Below are 19,510 nucleotides of genomic sequence, written 5' to 3'. Positions count from 1 at the left end.
TTAGGAAAGGGTAAATTTGGACATTTTGGAAAGCCCCGTGTTCATTTAACATCTATTCTGTCAAGATGGGAGTGGGAGGGTTGAGGTTGGTGGTGAGGGGGGCGTGGTCAAGTGACTAAGATTTTACAATGCATAAAAACAAGGTCCAGAATCAAGAGCTCATATCAGAGACGACCAGAGCTCCCATTCAAAGCAAAGAGGGAAGCCAACGCTGCAGGAGAAGCACTGCTTTTTAGTCCTTTTTCTCTAACTGAAAACTGGTTCACTCTGAGGCTCTTAGTACATATACATTTTTGCCGAAATCTAACATAGCTCTCATCATGAGGTGCTGTGTTTTAGCTGTGACTTTAATTTTGGCGATAAGCATTCATGATGGATGGAGCCTTCCCCTCAAGTCCGTCTTTGTCACCTTCCCAGGAGACATCCTGAAGAACATGACTGATACGGAGCTGGCAGAAGTGAGTAGCAGATGGTTCATTTTGTTTTGGTAGACTGAAATTCCCTGAACAGCGTTCAATCACGCTGTGTGGAGAAGTAATTACCTAGACGGAGACCTCTATTGTGATGTTAGTGAAAACAAAAATTGTTTTTTCAGAGTTCAAGCTGTAAGAGAGTGTCAAAGTGAGAACAAAAACATTGGGATAGTATTTTCCAAGGTTGTCTCCATAAGGACCCAATCTAACCTGCTCATCACTTGTGATAAAATCACAATCTGGACTCATTATTGTGGCTTCTCGTGTTTTCCTGCCAGGGTTATCTGAACAAGTTTGGCTACATGAACACGTTACAACGCAGCGGCTTCCAGTCGATGTCCACCTCCAAGGCTTTGAAGAGGATGCAGAGGCAGATGGGGCTGAAGGAGACTGGAGAGCTGGACAAGTCCACCCTGGAGGCCATGAAACAGCCTCGCTGTGGGGTTCCTGATGTTGCCAACTACCAAACATTTGACGGAGACCTCAAATGGGACCACTTGGATGTCACATATAGGTGAGTGTGCAGAAATAATCTCTTAATGCGCTGGAGACATTAAGTTGCTTGTGATTTGTAATACAACGAGTATCTCACCGCCATATGTCCCCAGGTTTCTCCACTTACAGTGTCATTCTTCTCTTCTCCACAGAATCGTTAGCTATACTCCAGACTTGGAGACCTCTTTGATCGATGAAGTCTTTGCCAGAGCCTTCAAGGTGTGGAGTGATGTGACCCCTCTGACTTTTACCCGCCTCTTTGATGGGACAGCTGACATCATGATTTCATTTGGGAAAGAAAGTATGTGTTTTTACTGTTTTCAATTCATGTTCTTCATATTAATGTCACATGTTTGTACAATGATTTTGATCTAAACACAAGTTTACAAAAGACTGACCTGTTTTAATTTCTGTTCAGACCATGGAGACCCATATCCATTTGACGGTAAAGATGGTCTTCTGGCCCATGCTTATCCCCCTGGTGAGGGTTTGCAGGGTGATGCCCACTTTGACGATGATGAGTACTGGACCCTGGGCGCAGGACCAGGTAATATAATATTTACCAAAAGTCAGTTCTCCAAACGGGCAAATCGTGTGAGGTTGTCTCCTTCTAGTGTTCACTTTATACATTACATCTATGTTCATTTCTATAACTTAAGCTGTCAAGACGCGCTATGGGAATGCGGATGGTGCCATGTGCCACTTCCCCTTCACATTTGAGGGCAAATCTTACACCACCTGCACCACTGATGGACGTTCGGACAACCTGCCATGGTGTTCCACCACAGCTGACTTCAGTATTGACAAGAAATATGGATTCTGCCCGAGTGAACGTAAGCATGACAATGTGTTTCTACGAGGAAAATCACAGGTCGGAGGTCAGCCAGATGCATTTGTGGCATGGTTACTTCACCCTATCATCCTCCACTTGTTGTTGTCATCCTGACAGTTCTGTACACATTTGGAGGAAACTCGGACGGAGCCGAGTGTGTCTTCCCTTTCGTCTTCCTGGGGGAGAAATATGACAGCTGTACCACGGAGGGCCGCAGTGATCGCTACCGCTGGTGTGCCACTACTAGCAACTTTGACAATGACAAGAAATACGGATTTTGTCCCAGTCAGGGTGAGTGATAGGATCCACAATTCCTGAATGCTGAGGATTACTGCCACAATGGCTTGTAATTTCACAGTTTTTATCATGTCTTTTTTTATTTTACAGATACCGCTGTAATTGGTGGAAACTCTGAGGGGGAGCCTTGCCACTTCCCTTTCGTGTTCCAGGGTAAAGCGTATGACTCCTGCACAAGTGAGGGACGAGGAGATGGCAAGTTGTGGTGCGGTACCACTGAGAGCTATGATGACGACAATAAATGGGGTTTCTGTCCTGACCAGGGTGAGTAACATGAACACAAGATGGAGAAAATGGAGAAGAGAAACCCGTCATGTATTTGCCATTGGGATTCATTAACATTCCTTTGTGCATGTGTTCCAGGTTACAGTCTGTTCCTGGTGGCAGCCCATGAGTTTGGACATGCTCTTGGCCTAGATCACTCCAACATAAGAGACGCGCTCATGTACCCCATGTACAGCTACGTGAAAGACTTCTCCCTTCATAAAGATGATATTGAAGGCATTCAATATCTCTATGGTGAGCTCACGATAAAGTGTGTTGTACAAAAATCCTTAAATTTCCGACTTCACAACACTTTAACTCAACCAACACAATTGTGTTTTTTCAGGAAGAAAAACAGGCCCTGATCCAACCCCACCTGGACCCAACCCACCCACCACTACCCCTTACCCAGACCCCGATGAGACCGACCCAACAGAAGACCCCAGGGAACCCACTACCACCACTACGCGGCCTGTGGATCCCACCAAAGATGCCTGCAAGTTGACCAAATTCGACACCATCACAGTGATTGAGGGAGAACTACATTTCTTTAAGGATGGGTAAGCAATGGTTCCATTATTCTTCGTAATATCAGCAACATGAACTCAAACCAGCAGTGCAGATGTGTTTATTGTGTGTAAATGTGTTGATCAACAGCCACTACTGGAAGATGCCCAGCGAGAGCAATGGAGAGCCCCAGGGACCGTTCTCTATTTCAGAGAGGTGGCCCGCCCTGCCAGCAGTTGTCGACTCTGCCTTCGAGGACATTCTTGCTAGGAAATTGTACTTTTTCTCAGGTAATAAAGCTGCAAACAGTGTGTAGGCAACCACTTACAGATAAGCCAAAAATGAAAGATTTTTTTCTAAAGATGATGTTCTTCCTGTAGGGAATCGTTTCTGGGTGTACACAGGGAAGAGTGTCCTGGGGCCCCGCAGCATCGAGAAGCTCGGCCTCCCCAACAGCATTCAGAAGGTGGAGGGAGCCCTGCAGAGGGGGAAAGGCAAAGTGCTGCTCTTCAGTGGGGAGAACTACTGGAGGTGAGTAATAATTGGGTCTGAAATCAGGATGGGAAGCATGTCTGTCTCTGGGTAATTTCCCGCTCAACTTCAACCCTGTCAGCTCATATTTAACTGCTATTATTCTTTGAGCAAGCCAGTTCAATCCCTCCTCCGCTGTGGTTTTTCAGTTTATCTGAAATTTGCTTATTTTTCTTTTACAATATAACCAAAGAATGTGATTCAATACATTTGTTTTTCTTCTTAATTTTAATGAAATCCTGTGCTATTATCACCACAGGCTTGACGTGAAAGCCCAGAAAATTGACAAAGGCTACCCCAGATACACAGATGTCGTTTTTGGTGGAGTCCCAAATGATGCCCATGATGTGTTCCAGTACCACGGTAATTATAAACATTATACTGTCATTATACAGACTAAATGAGAATAAACGGTAGACTGTTGCATGAAATAATATTTTTTTTGGTCTTGTGGTGATTCACATTTCTATTTTTCTGCTTTAGGTCACATCTACTTCTGCAGAGACCGCTTCTACTGGCGTATGAACTCCCGCAGGCAGGTGGATCGTGTCGGTTATGTGAAATATGATCTCCTCAAGTGCTCAGATCCTTCAAGCACTTAATACTGAGGAGATGCACAGGGATGGGCTGGAAATCGTATTCAATGTTGTAGCACCTGCTTCTCTCTCATGTGCAGGTGTCAGGGAGAATGTGATGCAGTATTTGTGTAAAGTGTATGATGTGGAATGTGTTTGCTAGATGTTGGCTGATTTTCTATCATACACCATTGACCCAAAGTGAAAGCAAAGCCAATTGATCTTTGGCACTGCCTTTCCCTCAGTGTGATAATCTGTGAACCAGTTGGTTTATGTGGTTTAAAACACGTAACCACAACTAAAATATTATAAGCTATCTGGATTCCAGATTTGCTGTTTTTTTGTCTGACAGGTTCAGACTTAAAAGTATTAGATTATTTTGATATTTATAGCAATTTCTATATATCTATTTTTGTGTCCTAAAGATTTTTTGTTTTGTATAAATATATTTGGGTTTTTCCGAAAAGACTTGCACTGGAAGACAATTTATTGTCTCCTTCACTGAATTATTATTTATGTTTTGTATTTGTAATAGTTCATGCTTTTAATGCAATAAACATTCTGTGATTACTCCATCCAATACCTGTTTTCTTAGTCCCTCACTGCAACAATTGATTAACTGATTGATTAACATGGATCCTGATACCATCCTGCTCACATGTTGTATTTCTATACATGACAATCCATGCACACCAAACAGAAGCCCGTGCAGTCTACATGTAACGAAGATGCACGGACATAGAGATCCCCAACGTAGCCAGTAAGGACAACGATTTAGTGATAGAGAAACTAATTTAATTCATTTCTGGAATACGGATTATCTAACATTAAGTCTCTTGAAACAACGGACCTAGTGAACGCATATTACTCCGCATCTAATCGCATGATGCGCCTGCCTCTAAAAGCAATAGTCCCCTATGATTAGAATATATTTTTCCGAATATGTGAGACATATAACTACCACTCTATCAAGTAAATAAAAATGGTTCAAATAGATAAATATAACAACGTTCGCTTGAACAACGAGAGTTCTGGCGTTAAACAAAAACAATAAATAAGATCCGGTTGCACGGACAGGAAGCAAGGAGAGTCTCATGGCGCCCGACTAGAAAGAAGCAACAATTTTCCGTCGCTAATTCCTGTTCTATTTAGCGCGTCTACACCAGCGGATACCCTCCTCCTCGAAAATACAAGGTAAGAAAAAAGCGCAGAGCTTCTTGTGTCGGGGAAGGAAAACATTTTCATTTTCTTCAGGGAGAGCATTTGGGCGGTCTGCCGCAGCTGAAGCCCTCGAGGTCCCCAGTAGAGCTTCCAGAGTGCCTGAGTGTAAAGCGGGGCCACTAGCTGCAAAATGGCGACGCTGAGCAGGCAGGATCAAGGGCAGCTGGGCCCGTCCAAAACATCTAACTCACACACACACACACACACACTCCCGCAGTGTTGGACACTGTGGTTACGGTCGACATGCTGGCTTGCATACGAACTGTTTGTTCGTCATATTCAAACGTTAAAACGGCCACTGGCACCATTTGAGTTGTCTTTCCTTCTTCAACGAAGAAGACAACGAGCTGACAACAAAGCCCGTTAGCCACCTGAAAGCTAATGCTAACTGCTGTGGCTCTGAAGCTAACTGCTCGTGAGCCAACGTTGGTTCCTGTAAACCTCACTGCTGTCCAGGGCTGATGGCAGTCGAAGCGTTTACACCCCAGAGCAGATACCCTATGTACCCTGATTGAAAATACTTTATTACTTGGCTATCGTTTATTAACGCAACGTCAACGACGTTAGTTCTAAGCAGAGGAACTGGTTTAATCAGGTTTAAGTCGACATAACCGTTTAATAAAAACAGTTCTGTGTTTATCCCCAAGACCTGAAATACCAACATCACCACAAACAAATTAACGACATTCGGTGCTGTAGAGTTAAAGAACTTTTTTTAGAAAATAATACGTGTCAACAAATCAGTAAATGTACATTTGTTGTTTCCCACCTCTGGATAGAAATGTTACCTAATAAAACTGTTTCCGTGTTAGCATTTGATATGAAGGAATTTACATTTCCACATACTTGTCACAGCATCAACATCTAAATAAATACTGAACACTAAATGTGAACTGAAACATGAAGAGACTTTGCGAACCGATCACTAAATAAAGAATATGGCTTTTTATTGAAATTGGGTTACCCTTTCTGACACGTCCTTTCACACACTTCACACTTTCCGTCTTCCGTCCAAGATCAGGGCAGTTTTTCAAAGTTTGTGTGACAACGAAGTGACAATGTTGCAGAGACGGGTAGATTTTGCAAGAGTTGTTTTCATCTTAACACAATGAACTTGCAGTAATGACCACACTCATTTTCCCTTTTTGTTGAATTTTTCTGGATAGCCATGGATTCGGAGGAGAACGAGGTGGAGAGCAGCAGCGATGCAGGCCCCGCAGGCATGGAGGAACCATCTGAAAGCGGCATGGGTATGGAGTCATCAGAGGCCATGTCTGCAGACAGCAGTGATGCAGCTGCCTCTCATGCACAGGCCCCAGAATCTGACTGCCATGTGGGACAGAGCTCAGAGGGAGTTGTGGTAAGCTTTTTTGTAAATTTTGGGTAGGTGTGCGTATAAATCAGATTAGCATTTCTCCTTTTGTCATTAAAGTTTCTTGCAGTCATGTTGTTGCTCCTACCCATCAAGGTGTTCGTCCCAGAAACCAGCTCCAGTACAGACGTCAGAGTTTCCTCCGTCCACCTCCCGGACTCCTCCTCAGTGGCCCAGTCCACCAGCGTGTCCAGCGTATCCACAGTAACTCAGTCAGTGCTTGTGTCCGAGTCGGCCCAAGTGCTCGTCCACTCAAGTGCTGCGTCTGAAGGAGCCATGATTGTTTCTGACTCAACTGCTTCTACCTCGTCAGACCTTGGGTCTGCCATTGACAAGATCATTGAGTCCACCATTGGCCCTGACATCATGAATGGTATTTCCTCTTGACACTTACCTTTCGGATATATCCTATGCAGTAAAGCATTTATGTTGGTAAATTTGATTATTTTACCATAATGTAGAAGATATCTTCTTCTATGGTTCTTGTGTTAGGTTGTATAGCTGTGACCAGCGCAGAAGACGGTGCAGAAACAACCCAGTATCTGGTATTACAAGGGCCAGATGACGGTAAAATTCCGCTGTTGTTACTGCTAACTCATTAAGTCTCCCCCATTTAAACCATTGTAAAAGTTTCTTAGAAAGGTATGCACATGTTATTGTATTATAACAATATACTTAATACTTACTCAGACAGCATTTATTTATTGAGTGGATACATTAAGTAACTTTATACTGTCAACTTTGATGAGCCAACTTTATTCTAGTCATCTAACAAGTGGGGTTTTTTTTGTAATTCATAATCCAGTTACATTGACTACACACAATACCTGAATACTAGGATTTTCAATTTGTCTATATGTACTTTTTTCTGCTATAGGGGCTCCGATGGTAGCCCAGATGTCATCTTCGGCCTTCTCTGATCGTATAGCCATAGAAGCTCTCGCAGAAGGGCCCACGTCCACCTGTCGAGATCAGGGAGACCTGCAGGGCAACCTTGAACCCGACGAACAGCCAGGCCCCTCTGGTTACAGTATCAGTCAGCCTGACCAGCCCCAGCACTCCCACCCCTCCCAGTATATGGACTGCAGTGCAGATGGTCCAGACCAGACAGGAGAGTCTTCATCTTCCTACGTGGAGTGTTCAGGCGAGGAACCCGACCAGACACGCTCCCAGTCAGGTTTCCCTGACTACAGCGGTGATAATAGTGACCAGGACCTGCCTGGATATGTGGAATGCAGCGGGGCTGACTCAAACCTCACCAGCCGAGGTCACTATGTGGTGGACTGCAGCACTGGGTATCTGGAATGTGAGTTGGACGAGGGAGCTCAACCGCATCATTCACGCAGTTACATAGACAGCAGTGAGGACCACCGGACCCAGACAAGTCGGCAGTATGGGGCGGAGTATGGAGGAGAGTGTGTCGCAGCAGACTCCGAGCAACCAGGTTGTTCTCAGTATCAAGCGAGAGACGATGATGACGAGCGGAACCAGGATCCAGACCAGCCACAGCACTCCCAACAACAGCCGCAACACTCCTGTTACTTGGAAAGCAGCAACGGTCCGGAGGCCTCTCTCTACGCCGATGACAGCTCCTCATCAGACCAACCTCTGGCCGACACAGCAGGTTCAGGTGGACTTCCCGAGGCATTGGAGTGCAGCGAGAGCCAGCCTGGGCCCTACATCAGCAGCAGTGGGACGTACACCGCCAATCCAGAGCCTGAGCTGCCCCAACAATACTCACCAAGCCAAGAGGAGCCCCAAGGCTCTCAGGGGCCTCAGGGTGAAGCTGTGCTCAGAGAGATGGAGACATCAGCAGTGGTAGAAGGTTCTGGACACAGACCGCCTAACCTGGCTGAGTTGGAGGAAATGATGGAAGTAGTGATTGTCCAGCAGTTCAAGTGTAAATTGTGTCCATACAAAAGTGCCTCCAAGGACACACTGATCAACCACATGAGAGACAAACACTTCAAATCTGCAGGTACGGTGGATTTAGGTTGATTTAAGTATCACAAAGACAAGCACCTTTAACCTAACTCATAAAAAATGTTTTTCCCATTTTAAAAATATGTAATATTATTAACATTAATAGACCTTTCTGTGGTATTGTGTCTGGTTTCAGGGGATATGTCAAAGAAGCGTAAACGTGGGCGGCCTCCAAAAAGTGAAATGTCTGCCCGCCGTCAGGCAGAGAGGGAACAAGTTGAAAAGAGGAACGCAGCAGAGGCTGCTGAGCCCCAAAAAGCAGAGGAAGAAGAAGATGATGTTGTGGATGCTGGTGCAATTGATGATCCTGAAGGTCAGAGATGAAGATATTTTCTTTGAACCCAGATGCTGACAAAAATAAATTATTTTCTGATTTATTGAATCAGTATTCGAATATACACATATCCCCTTTGCCTTTGTTTATCCTCAGAGGACAGTGACTACAACCCTGCACACAAGGACTGCAAAGGAAGACCACCTGCCATCAGGAAGAAGCCCTCTCCTCCGATCTCCTCCTCCTCTCAAGGGCGCCCTCGACGTAAGGTCGGCCGTCCAAGGAAGTACAGCCTTGTAGAAGAAGGTTACAACAGCAAAGGTTGGCTTTCAGTTTTGACAAAGTAAAATGAAAACCGTCTGTCACTGCACAGGAGTCCTACACATTCTTCTCTCTTGGTTCGTTACAGAAGCAGAGAGTATTGCCAAGAAACCCAGGGTGAGTGCAGATGCTGGTGTGCCTGAAGAGGCAAGCTCTTCGGGGCTAAACAATGCTCCCGCTGAGGAGACGGATGGAGACACAGCCGAGGCAGCAATAAGCCAATCTGACTCTGAGAACAAAGACCCTTCATCGAACTCACAGCCAGAGGAATTTTTCGAGAGGAAACGCGGCCGACCATCAAAGCGTTTTCTTCGCAAGAAGTATAAGAAATATATAAACCGAAAGTGAGTATAAAATTATGAGTTAAAATGTTACAAGCAGTATACAAACTATTACAACAAACAGCCTGTTGCCTATTTCCTTTTATTGTCTTACAGTCGTTACTATAAATCCCTGAAACCGCTCCTGAGGCCTCACAACTGCTGGATCTGTGGCTCACGCTTCCTCACTCAAGAAGATTTGCACTTCCATGTGGACTCCCACGAAGGCAATGAGCCAGAGCTCTTCAAGTGCCTGCAGTGCAACTATCGCTGCAAGCGCTGGTCTTCCCTCAAGGTCAGTCACAATAAAGCAGGTCACAACATTCAGGTTTACCTCTGTTTACTTGCATGTTTGCACAGTGCCCTGGAAGTCTTGTTCGCTGTTTTGCAGGAACACATGTTCAATCACGAGGGCACCAAACCGTTTAAGTGTGACGAGTGTGATTACACGAGTGTCTATAAGAAAGATGTAATCCGCCACTCAGCAGTCCATAAGAAAGATAAGTAAGTAATTCAGTCAAAGTGCAGCAAATCATTTGTGCTAAAGCATGCGTTCCGAATTAAAAATGTTGATTTCCCTCCTTCAGGAAAAGAAAGACTGAATTGGTAAGAAATTACAGTTTTTCAATAGTTAAATGCTATTTACTATGCCAATGATCTAAAAATAATTGAACAGAATTACTTGGGTTTTATGCTCATTCTTGCAGGTACCAAAGGTGTCCGAGTTCCTCTGCCCTGTGTGTCGCAGGGTTTACCCCATGCAAAAGAGACTGACCCAGCACATGAAGACACACAGCTCAGAGAAACCACATATGTGTGATAAGGTCAGAGGATAAAGACTTTGAAATATAAAAAATAAAGAATTAACACTAATGTTTGAAGAAGAAAAAAACATGGCTCAGACTATTGTATTGTAAGTTCAAGTTGATAATATGAAAAATTCCTTTTACAATGTTCCTGGCAAAAATAATTGTAACCAAGACTTGAACAGCACCTAACCTTGTATTTTGGTTAATATAATTGGTAAACTATCTTAAACAACTTAATCAAAAATCTTGAAACTTCTTTACACGATAATTATATTCTATTTTCACAAATATCCCAGTTTTAGAAACTCACAATTGTTTAACTGTTTACTATTGAAATCCATTTCGCTAGTTACTTGTGAAAACTACCAGTAATCACTGTTTCCTTTTATGACAAGCAATTTTATTATATAACATTTTATTGTGCTCGTGTTCACTAAATGAGTGTACAGAATATTTGGACACCAGTATTAAGGATTTCCTATAAAGATATTCTTGAAAAGGTCAATAGTTCTAGTGATTGTTTCTCCAGTAAGATACTTATTTTGTCTACTTTTCCTCTTTTAAAACACAACATTTTACTCAATGTGTGCACAACCATGACATTCTTTAGAGGAAGTTTAGGGCACTATTTTTATTTATCTTCTTGTAAAACTTGTGGAAAATGTGTTTCTGTCTTTGTAGTGCGGCAAATCGTTCAAGAAGCGGTACACATTCAAAATGCACCTGCTGACTCACATCCAGAGTCTCGGAGACAGCAAGTCAGTATTTGTGTTCCATCTTTTATATTTTGTCACGTATCGGTGTTTATTTTACAAACATGGATGTCAGTAATAATGATAATATCACAACGATTAACTCTTGAATGTGCATGTGCAAGGTTCAAGTGTGAATTCTGCGATTATACCTGTGACAACAAGAAGCTGCTGCTCAACCATCAGCTGTCTCACACCAACGACCGGCCCTTCAAGTGTGACTACTGTAAATACTCCACTTCAAAAGAGGAGTTCCTAGTCTCCCATCTGGCCATCAAACACACAGGTCTGTGTGTCAACAGAAAGGCTTCTATTAATTTGATTTAAGACGAGTATGTTCACTTCATGAATGCAATACCTTTGCAACTAACCCTTTTTTTTACAGGGGAGAAGCCGTTCTCCTGCGAAATGTGCCACTTCACCACCAAGCACAGGAAGAACTTGCGCCTGCATGTACAGTGTCGCCACCCTGAGACGTTTGACGAGTGGTCTGTGACCCACCCCGAGGAGCCAATCAGGAGGCGCCGCGGGCCCTTTACACTGCAGCAGATTGAGGAGCTCAAACAACAACAACAACCTGATGACACACAGGATTTGCAGAACACAATTGTGAGTTTGTTGGATGTCTTCTGTTTTTCATCTTGATCCCAATTAGGATTTTAGTATGTGTTTATGTTTATGTGCGGTATTCACACCTCCCTTCATTAGGTTGCGGTGGACTCTGCTACACTACAAGCCATGCAGGGAATGGAAAATGCCTCAGTGTCCCAGGACGCAATGGGAAACACCACCATCATCTATGAGCAAGGCCAGTCCTCTTTTAGAAACCTTTCTTGCCATATCGCACTGTTACTTATTATTCCAATTTCATGACTTAGTCAATTAGTTGGTCCCCGATCATTGTTTTCTGTTTCTGTATTCATATGTGCTTTTTAAATATACCAATATATTGGTCAAAGACACTTAATTCCACTTGTGCAATTCTTGTAGAGGGACACATTGTCGGAACCGCTCCTCGATCATTGTGTCAAGGGAAATGAAGGAGAGATTGGTTGTATATCAATCATCCAGCAACAAACATGTTATGGCCTGTAAAAGCTCAACAATCTCAACCAAGTCTGCGTAGCACTCTAAACTTTTTCTAAAATAACATAAACATTTTTACTCGGATGATATAAAATACATCACTAATTATGTGTAGAGAGAAATAGGTTCACATTTTGCCATGATTATGGTTGCTCTTTACAATAGTAATAACAAAAGTCTTTGTTTGTCAAATATGTTGGTAGGACGACGGAACAAATGCTGACTTTTTATCGTATCCTCTTTAGTCGAATCCAGTGATCAATCTGCCCAGAATGCCCTTGACCTGCTGCTGAATATGAGCAATGCCCGGGAATTGGTTGGAAACGCCTTACAGGTTGGTACTCATCAAAATATTTATTTTGAAATACGAGGGGTTGCATTCATTCGAAAAGTATGTTTGCCTTTAAATTGTGTTAAAAGTGAATTAATCGTGCTCCTCAGGTGGCGGTGCTGAATTCAGAAAGCAAAGCTTTGGAAAAGGGCACGTGGAGTACGGTGACCACAGTACCTGGCCAGGCACAAAAGGTTGTGACTTTCCATGTGTCTGAGAACGGTGAGACGGTGCTACAAGAGGCCTTTGAGGCAGCCACCTCTGAGACGGGAGAGCTGACCCAGATTGCCATTGAAGCCTACGAGGCCGCAGAAGACTTTAGTGTCGTGGAACAGGCGGTTGAAGAGATCCACAGCCCTGGATACAGGTAACCCACGTGTCAAAGGTCGAATTATTGATGACCTCTGGGGTCTCGTCGCAATCTAAAATGTCTTAAAACGCTTGCCTCTGCAGTAACAATGATGGCAGTCCTTCTCAGGCTGTGGAAGCATGCGGGTCAGAAAACCAGAAAGGTGACAAGTACTACCTAATGTCAGCTCTGCCTGATGGTGTTCTGCAACAGGTGGAGGTAACTGCAAGCGATCAGTTGTTTGTAACATAAATATCCATCTACATGGCGTACCGCTCCTCTCTGACTGTCTCCTCTGATTTTTGTCAGTTGAGCAGCGAAACTCCGGCCTCTCCCTCCGCCGCCGGCTCTCCCGGTCTGAGCACCAAGAGGTTTTCCTGCCGAATATGCATGGAATCTTTCCATGGCCGTTCTGACATGGAGAACCACAAGAGGGCACACGTAGACCCCAACACATTCAAGTGTCCCGATTGTGATTACACCTCCACATCCTGGCAGGAGGTCAAGGTGAATCTTTATATTTACACTAAATAGAAATCTAAAAAACATTTGTTTTTTTATGACAAAGTCAGACAATAATTGCAGACAACAGTTAGCACTTCAATATCCTGCCATGAATTGACCCCAGATTTTTAAAAGCTGGCAGTAATGACAAGTTCATGATTAAATAATTGCTAATCAAATAAAGTTGAAATATGGCGAAAGAAGGCATTTGGGTATTTTGACCTTAATGTATAATGTAAAGTGTATTTTAAAAGCACTTTTGTTTTTGTTGGGCTTGACTCTTCTTAGGCTCACATGGAGCTGCATTCCTATTTGCGCCCTCACAAGTGTCCAAGCTGTAGCTTTGCCTCCAAGAACAAGAAAGACCTGCGGCGACACATGATGACCCACACCAATGAGAAACCGTTCTCTTGCCAGCTGTGTGGACAGAGGTGGGTTTGAAAATAATTCCTACGAAACGTGTATTTCTTGAACACCTTGCTACACCTTTACATAAAATAATTTGTATACATTCACCGAAAGGTAGTCATGAACAACCACCGATGTCGACGTATTTTCTTGCCCAATATCTTAGGTTTAACCGTAATGGGCATCTTAAGTTTCATATGGAGCGTCTCCACAGTCAGGATCACCCTGCTCGCAAGAGCCGCACCCCGACGTCTCAGCAAACTGTCCTAGTGAATAGTGATGAGGAGGCCCTGGCCACACTGCAATGTAAGGAACACGAAGGATACGAATATGTTATTATAATAATTATAGGCAGAGGTTTTATTGAGTGGTAAACAAGATCTCAAACTCATTTTGTGTGCTTTGATGTGTGTGTGTGTGTGTGTGTGTGTGTTTGTGTAACAGCCATACAGGCAAATCAGACAGTGCTCACTCCTGAGCGGATGCAGGCACTAGGACAGGAGCACATCATTGTAGCTCAAGAACAAGCTCTCTCAGACACGGTACTGACAGTCACACAATGCTGCACAGACCTTTTTTGCCATCAGAATGGAGGCAAATTTGTTAAGAGACTAAATGCATTAAATTGTACATCAATTAGGAGGAGGCCACATATATCCAGCAGATAACCACCATAGATGGACAGACAGTTCAGCACCTGATGACAGGAGAGAACCAGGTGACTGAGGTAAGAGCCATTTAATAGATTCTGCTACAGAATATATATTTATATTAGATAACTCCTTATATATTCAAGCTTTCTCTACTCCTTTGTCCTGTTGCAGGTTCAGTATATCATCTCGCAGGATGGCGTGCCGCACTTGATCCCTCAAGAGTATGTAGTAGTAGCTGATGGCAACCACATACAGGTCGGCATAAGAAGTCACAATATCTGATAACTACACGCAATGTTTTAAGGGGAAAATGTCATGTTCTAACTGCTCATTTGTTTCTTTAGATGGCAGATGGGCAGATCATCCAGTATGAGCATGACGGGACCTTTCTGCAGGAGCATCAGGTGAGGCTGAGATTTTGATCACTCCACAGTTCGAGATTGAGCTCGACGAAATGTCCTCACTCCACGTTCTTTGTGTGTTCAGATTGCTGTAAGCCACGACGGTCAGATCCAGTATCTTCCTGTGAGCACGGAGCAGCAGATTGTTAATCCTGAAGATCTGGAGACTGCTGCCCACTCGACTGTCACAGGTTGGCTGTCTTGGCAAACAAATTGCATTTCCCCTGTTTCCATATTTACTCCTCCACGAGATTGTTTCATTACTGATCAATTAAATCCCACGCCAGTGTTCTGCATCTATCATATTCTAAAGCACACCACGCATCTCTAGTTTTATAAATTACATTTCAACTGTGACTTCCCCTCCGTTCACTTTGATATTTGGAGGGTCTTTCAGAATCGTTGTTTGCTTGTTGCCTCCACAGAAGTGAATAAGTATACTGGTACATCGAGTATCCAGCAGCAATACTCATCTGCAGCCAATGAGCCGCCGCCTGCAAAGGCCTGCAGCAGACACTAAGTCCCACTGCTGCATAGAGAGCTGTCAGTTGGTTTATTTACTCTGCTAATATTACATTATATATGATACACTACAGCTCCTTGGGTCCCCGGCAGTACACTTGCCAACTGTGGAGTAGAATTGATTTATAGTTTTTTGAGATACATGAACCACACACACATGGTTTGGATGAAAAGAATACAAAAAAACTTGATGTTTGTGTTGTCTTTATCACATAACTAAGGAGTCTGCTGATTTAAAAAGTCAGTGAAATGACTTTATTTTTATATATATATGCTGTGGAAATTGGTAAACCTATATCCGTTATACATAATGTGCTAAAACCTTCTAGACCTCATCTAAATCGAATGGGTGACAAATTTATGATCTCATTCATTTAAAATAATAATAAGCTTGATGATAACCACCACCTTTGTTCTTGTAGGCGTAGAAGACTCCATGGCTCACACCCAGACGGTCTACACTGAAGCTACGGCTGAGCAGCTCGAGCAATTGCAGCAGCAAGGCATCCAATACGACGTCATCACCATCACAGAGGAATAGGGGGCTTCTTAACCCTGCCTGGATACGAATGACTAGAAACCACTAGGAGCAAGTACAGTGACCTCAACGTATTTATGCATTCAGCTGTGAACTAAAACATCCTCCGAACTGTCGCCTGTCTGCTGGCAGTTGGACTGTTCATTCAGATCATTATTTTTATTTGTATTTTTTTCAAATTATTGCTCCTAAAATTAATCATGCGGGCTGTGTTTTTAAGAGTTCATTTAGCAAGGTAGGTCTCTTCTGCAACTATTTAAATATATTATTGTTTACATGGCCCAACTGTCTCCATTTGCAAGACAATGTTATCAAAGAAACATCTTGGCTTATATCATGCTTTAGAAAATATACTGCGTGTGCAAAGGAACATTTTAGTTTGGAAATGGGATGAAAGGTAAAGTTATCATGTTTGCTCTGTAATTATGTTAATTGCCACAACATTGCGTTTTCTAAATATTAATATGTACATACCTTTTGTGTTTGTCTTCTGTTTTACGATGGAGGATTTGTTTTGTGAATATGAAATGTTTAATAAGCTGAGAGCGGATACCAAATAAATCAGTTTGTGTACCCTTGTGTATATGCTGTAACGTGTCAATGAATTAGAATAAGATTGATTTCATTCATAAAGTAATCTCCATCTACTTTAGTAATGTAATGTTTTCTCACTCAGAAATGAGTTTGTGTGACGCAAATATGCAGTAGAACAGGGAAATAAACACTGCAATCTTATAGAAACACACCACAAACTGCAACCTCAGGAATTAGCTGTGTGTGTGTGTGTGTGTGTGTGTGTGTGTGTGTGTGTGTGTGTGTGTGTGTGTGTGTGTGTGTGTGTGTGTGTGTGTGTGTGTGTGTGTGTGTGTGTGTGTGTGTGTGTGTGTGTGTGTGTGTGTGTGTGTGTGTGTGTGTGTGTGTGTGTGTGTGTGTGTGTGTGTGTGTGTGTGTGTGTGTGTGTGTGTGTGTGTGTGTGTGTGTGTGTGTGTGTGTGTGTGTGTGTGTGTGTGTGTGTGTGTGTGTGTGTGTGTGTGTGTGTGTGTGTGTGTGTGTGTGTGGTCCTTAAAAGATTAGGTAGGAACTCGTCTACGTCGGCCCTCAGACTCCTAAACTGATACTTCCTCTTCAGCAAGGAGGGGCTTCAGATCCCGTAAAAAGAGTTTAAAAAATGTGCTGAGCCTCATTCAGCATTACAATGAAGATGAAGTTGTCCTTTGTCTTGATTATTTTATTAAGTATGCTTTTTTTGTTGTTTTTTAGGTATGTTCTGTTCTTTACTACATGTCATTAGACATTAATAAGTAATGTTTGTTTTCCAGATATCCCTCATCTAAAAGGTCAGCAGAACATCGAGGAGTTTGAGCACTTTCTGCTGAGACTCCGCTTCCCTTCATTTTACAATACTTACAGCAAGTCCTGCTGTAAACTCTATCCAGGAGGATGCTACAAGCTCCTGGACAGTGCAGGATTCACTTGTGAGCTACTAAAAGGAAGAGTTACAAAAACGGAAAAAGACGGCTGGATCGAGTTTAAAATATCCAATGTGCGCTTGGTGGACGGAGGATATTACAGATGTATTGTGATGGGAACTCAGAACCACGTATACCAGGATTACTATGTGGAGGTCTCTGGTGAGCACTTTTAATTTTCATTAATGTGGAATTATAATTGATGCGAAAGCCTGCTAGTATAATAACTCATGGGCAAAAAATGCATTGTTACAGCTTCATAACTTGTACGCTTTAGTTTCAGCGCACCACAGGCAGTCTCAATCTGCCCCGACAACAACTGTCTCAGCCCCCAACGTCTCCACAACACCTGCAGACGCCACCTGGCCGGCTCTGGCACAGGACCACAGTGACAGCGACAGGTAGGCATGGAGTTTGGATGAATGTTTGTCTGAAAATGTCAACAGGCTTGTCTGTTTGAGTAGCTGCTGAAAGTAAAGAAGTAGTAGGCTTACCTTTTATTGGTAACCTAACTGTTACAGGTCATTGTTTCTGAAACAAGAGGCCTGACCGCTTTGTTCACAGCAAACTTTAAAAAAAGAAAATATTAAGCCATGGTTTAACTGCACTATAGTGTCTATAGAGTCCTTGTTTACCTGAAATGTGCACTTTAGCATTTTATTTTGTACCGCCCTGTTTGTCAATGTGTTTTTTAAGTTAAATAAAACATTTGCATTAGGCAAATCCACTCTTCCATGTTGATAAGAGCAACAAAAAAAATTGATTGAAAAATAAATTAAGGGACATTTGGAATAGATAAAAATGTGTGATTAATTGTCATTAATTTTGAGTTCACTACATAAATATTATAATATATTTTAATTGTTTGAGAGCACTAATATATATATATATATATATGACACACACATTTGTGTTATTGTTTTCTTCTCCAGAGTTCCATGGAGTTTCAGTCTGCCACTTGCTGTCATTGTGTCCATCACAGTGATGGTTTTCATCACTTCAGTTATCGGGGTTGTTTGCTGCAAAGTGAAGGCCAAACGTAAACAGCCGTGTAAGCAGTTCTCCTGAACTAAAGAGCACAACCATATGGAAATAGAAATCGTGACTTTTTTTGGAATGGTTAAATAGAACAGATGTGATCTTATTTTTCCTTCTAGACAAATATGGAGAAACTCCACGTGAGTCACTGAAACAAGAGACCACAGTAAGTGCTGAACAGGAAACCTGATGCCTGTGATTCATTGTCACTTGTTTTCAAGAACATATTACAAGCAGTTCATGCTTCAAACTTCCTCCACCAGAAGGTCACCTGACACACGTTGTCTCCCCCAGGAAGTGAGCGGCATGGTTTACACAACAGTGGACTTCAGAGCTCACCCGAGACCAGCAGAGATGTATGCCAACCTGAGGATGCACAAAGCACAGGAGGGGTCCCCTGACTCCTCCTGGAGGGCGGAGGACGAGGGGACGGTGGAGTACTCGACACTGGCAATGCACCAGTGAATCCACCTGCGAGGATCCAGTGTTCGTTTTAGATTTGAATGAGACAGATTTTGCATCTGTTGAAAATGTTGCAATACGAGTGGTGCTTGCTGCTCAGGCAGAGTAGAGTTCGACAGGGTTTCATCAGGCAGGGAGAACAAAAACAGGAACTGTAGGATTTAGCATTTTTGGAGCTTTGGAACATGACTAGTGATTGAGCATCTGCATGACCTGCTCCTTTTGTTTGAACTATTGTTTCGTCTTTATTGAGTCCCCAAACTTTATGGAGGTGCAATAATAAACATTTTCCAACTTCCCTGTGTATATATAGCATGTGTTGTTTGTGAAAATGACTTAAAAATGAAACCATGCATTAAGGAAATTGAAACAAACTACTTGTTTGACTCCTTCTACTTTTGTTCACAGGTATAAAGATTCATCGGGTTATCTTTTGTTAAATCTGTGTTTGTATTGATTTTTTTCATGGTTACAATCTAGTCCTTTTCCTGTTCTGAGAGGTGCTCGATTTTCTATTCTGAGCCTCTTCTTCCCTTTCACAATCCTTTTGAAAGAAGGTCAAGGTTGTCTTCAGAGCGAGTGAATGAATAGACCGAACAGATTCTTATTTCTGTGACATTTCAGAACAGCGCTGTGACAAGAAACTAAGACGACTGAAGATGTTTCTAAAGACAACAGTGCAGCGCTGATGTGTGATCTCAGTGAATAAAATCCCCAGAATGA

General features: G+C 42.8%; 1 protein-coding gene across 1 annotated transcript; it reads left to right on the top strand.

Moving 5' to 3' along the window:
• The first annotated feature begins 256 nt into the window (after positions 1-256).
• On the top strand, positions 257-19,437 carry LOC119222597 (uncharacterized). The gene is made up of 48 exons (XM_062562440.1): positions 257-458; positions 752-987; positions 1,121-1,269; positions 1,387-1,515; positions 1,628-1,801; positions 1,918-2,091; positions 2,188-2,361; positions 2,461-2,616; positions 2,708-2,921; positions 3,019-3,158; positions 3,249-3,399; positions 3,659-3,762; positions 3,883-3,938; positions 5,056-5,168; positions 6,249-6,268; positions 6,362-6,555; positions 6,664-6,940; positions 7,060-7,134; positions 7,445-8,545; positions 8,687-8,863; positions 8,981-9,145; positions 9,234-9,489; positions 9,583-9,760; positions 9,857-9,969; positions 10,053-10,071; positions 10,173-10,289; positions 10,956-11,032; positions 11,152-11,312; positions 11,412-11,635; positions 11,735-11,834; positions 12,358-12,446; positions 12,554-12,810; positions 12,897-13,011; positions 13,102-13,299; positions 13,585-13,727; positions 13,871-14,010; positions 14,149-14,246; positions 14,345-14,431; positions 14,529-14,612; positions 14,702-14,761; positions 14,844-14,949; positions 15,703-15,820; positions 17,007-17,053; positions 17,138-17,449; positions 17,565-17,688; positions 18,220-18,338; positions 18,445-18,491; positions 18,620-19,437. Exons 1-48 carry the CDS (start codon positions 321-323, stop codon positions 18,788-18,790), a joined length of 7,677 nt encoding a protein of 2,558 aa, XP_062418424.1. The 5' UTR covers positions 257-320; the 3' UTR covers positions 18,791-19,437.
• Positions 19,438-19,510: the final 73 nt, after the last annotated feature.

This window comes from Pungitius pungitius, chromosome 1 (assembly GCF_949316345.1).
Source record: "Pungitius pungitius chromosome 1, fPunPun2.1, whole genome shotgun sequence".
Taxonomy (NCBI): Eukaryota; Metazoa; Chordata; class Actinopteri; order Perciformes; family Gasterosteidae; genus Pungitius; species Pungitius pungitius.
This window is presented reverse-complemented; position numbering and strand designations above follow the sequence as displayed.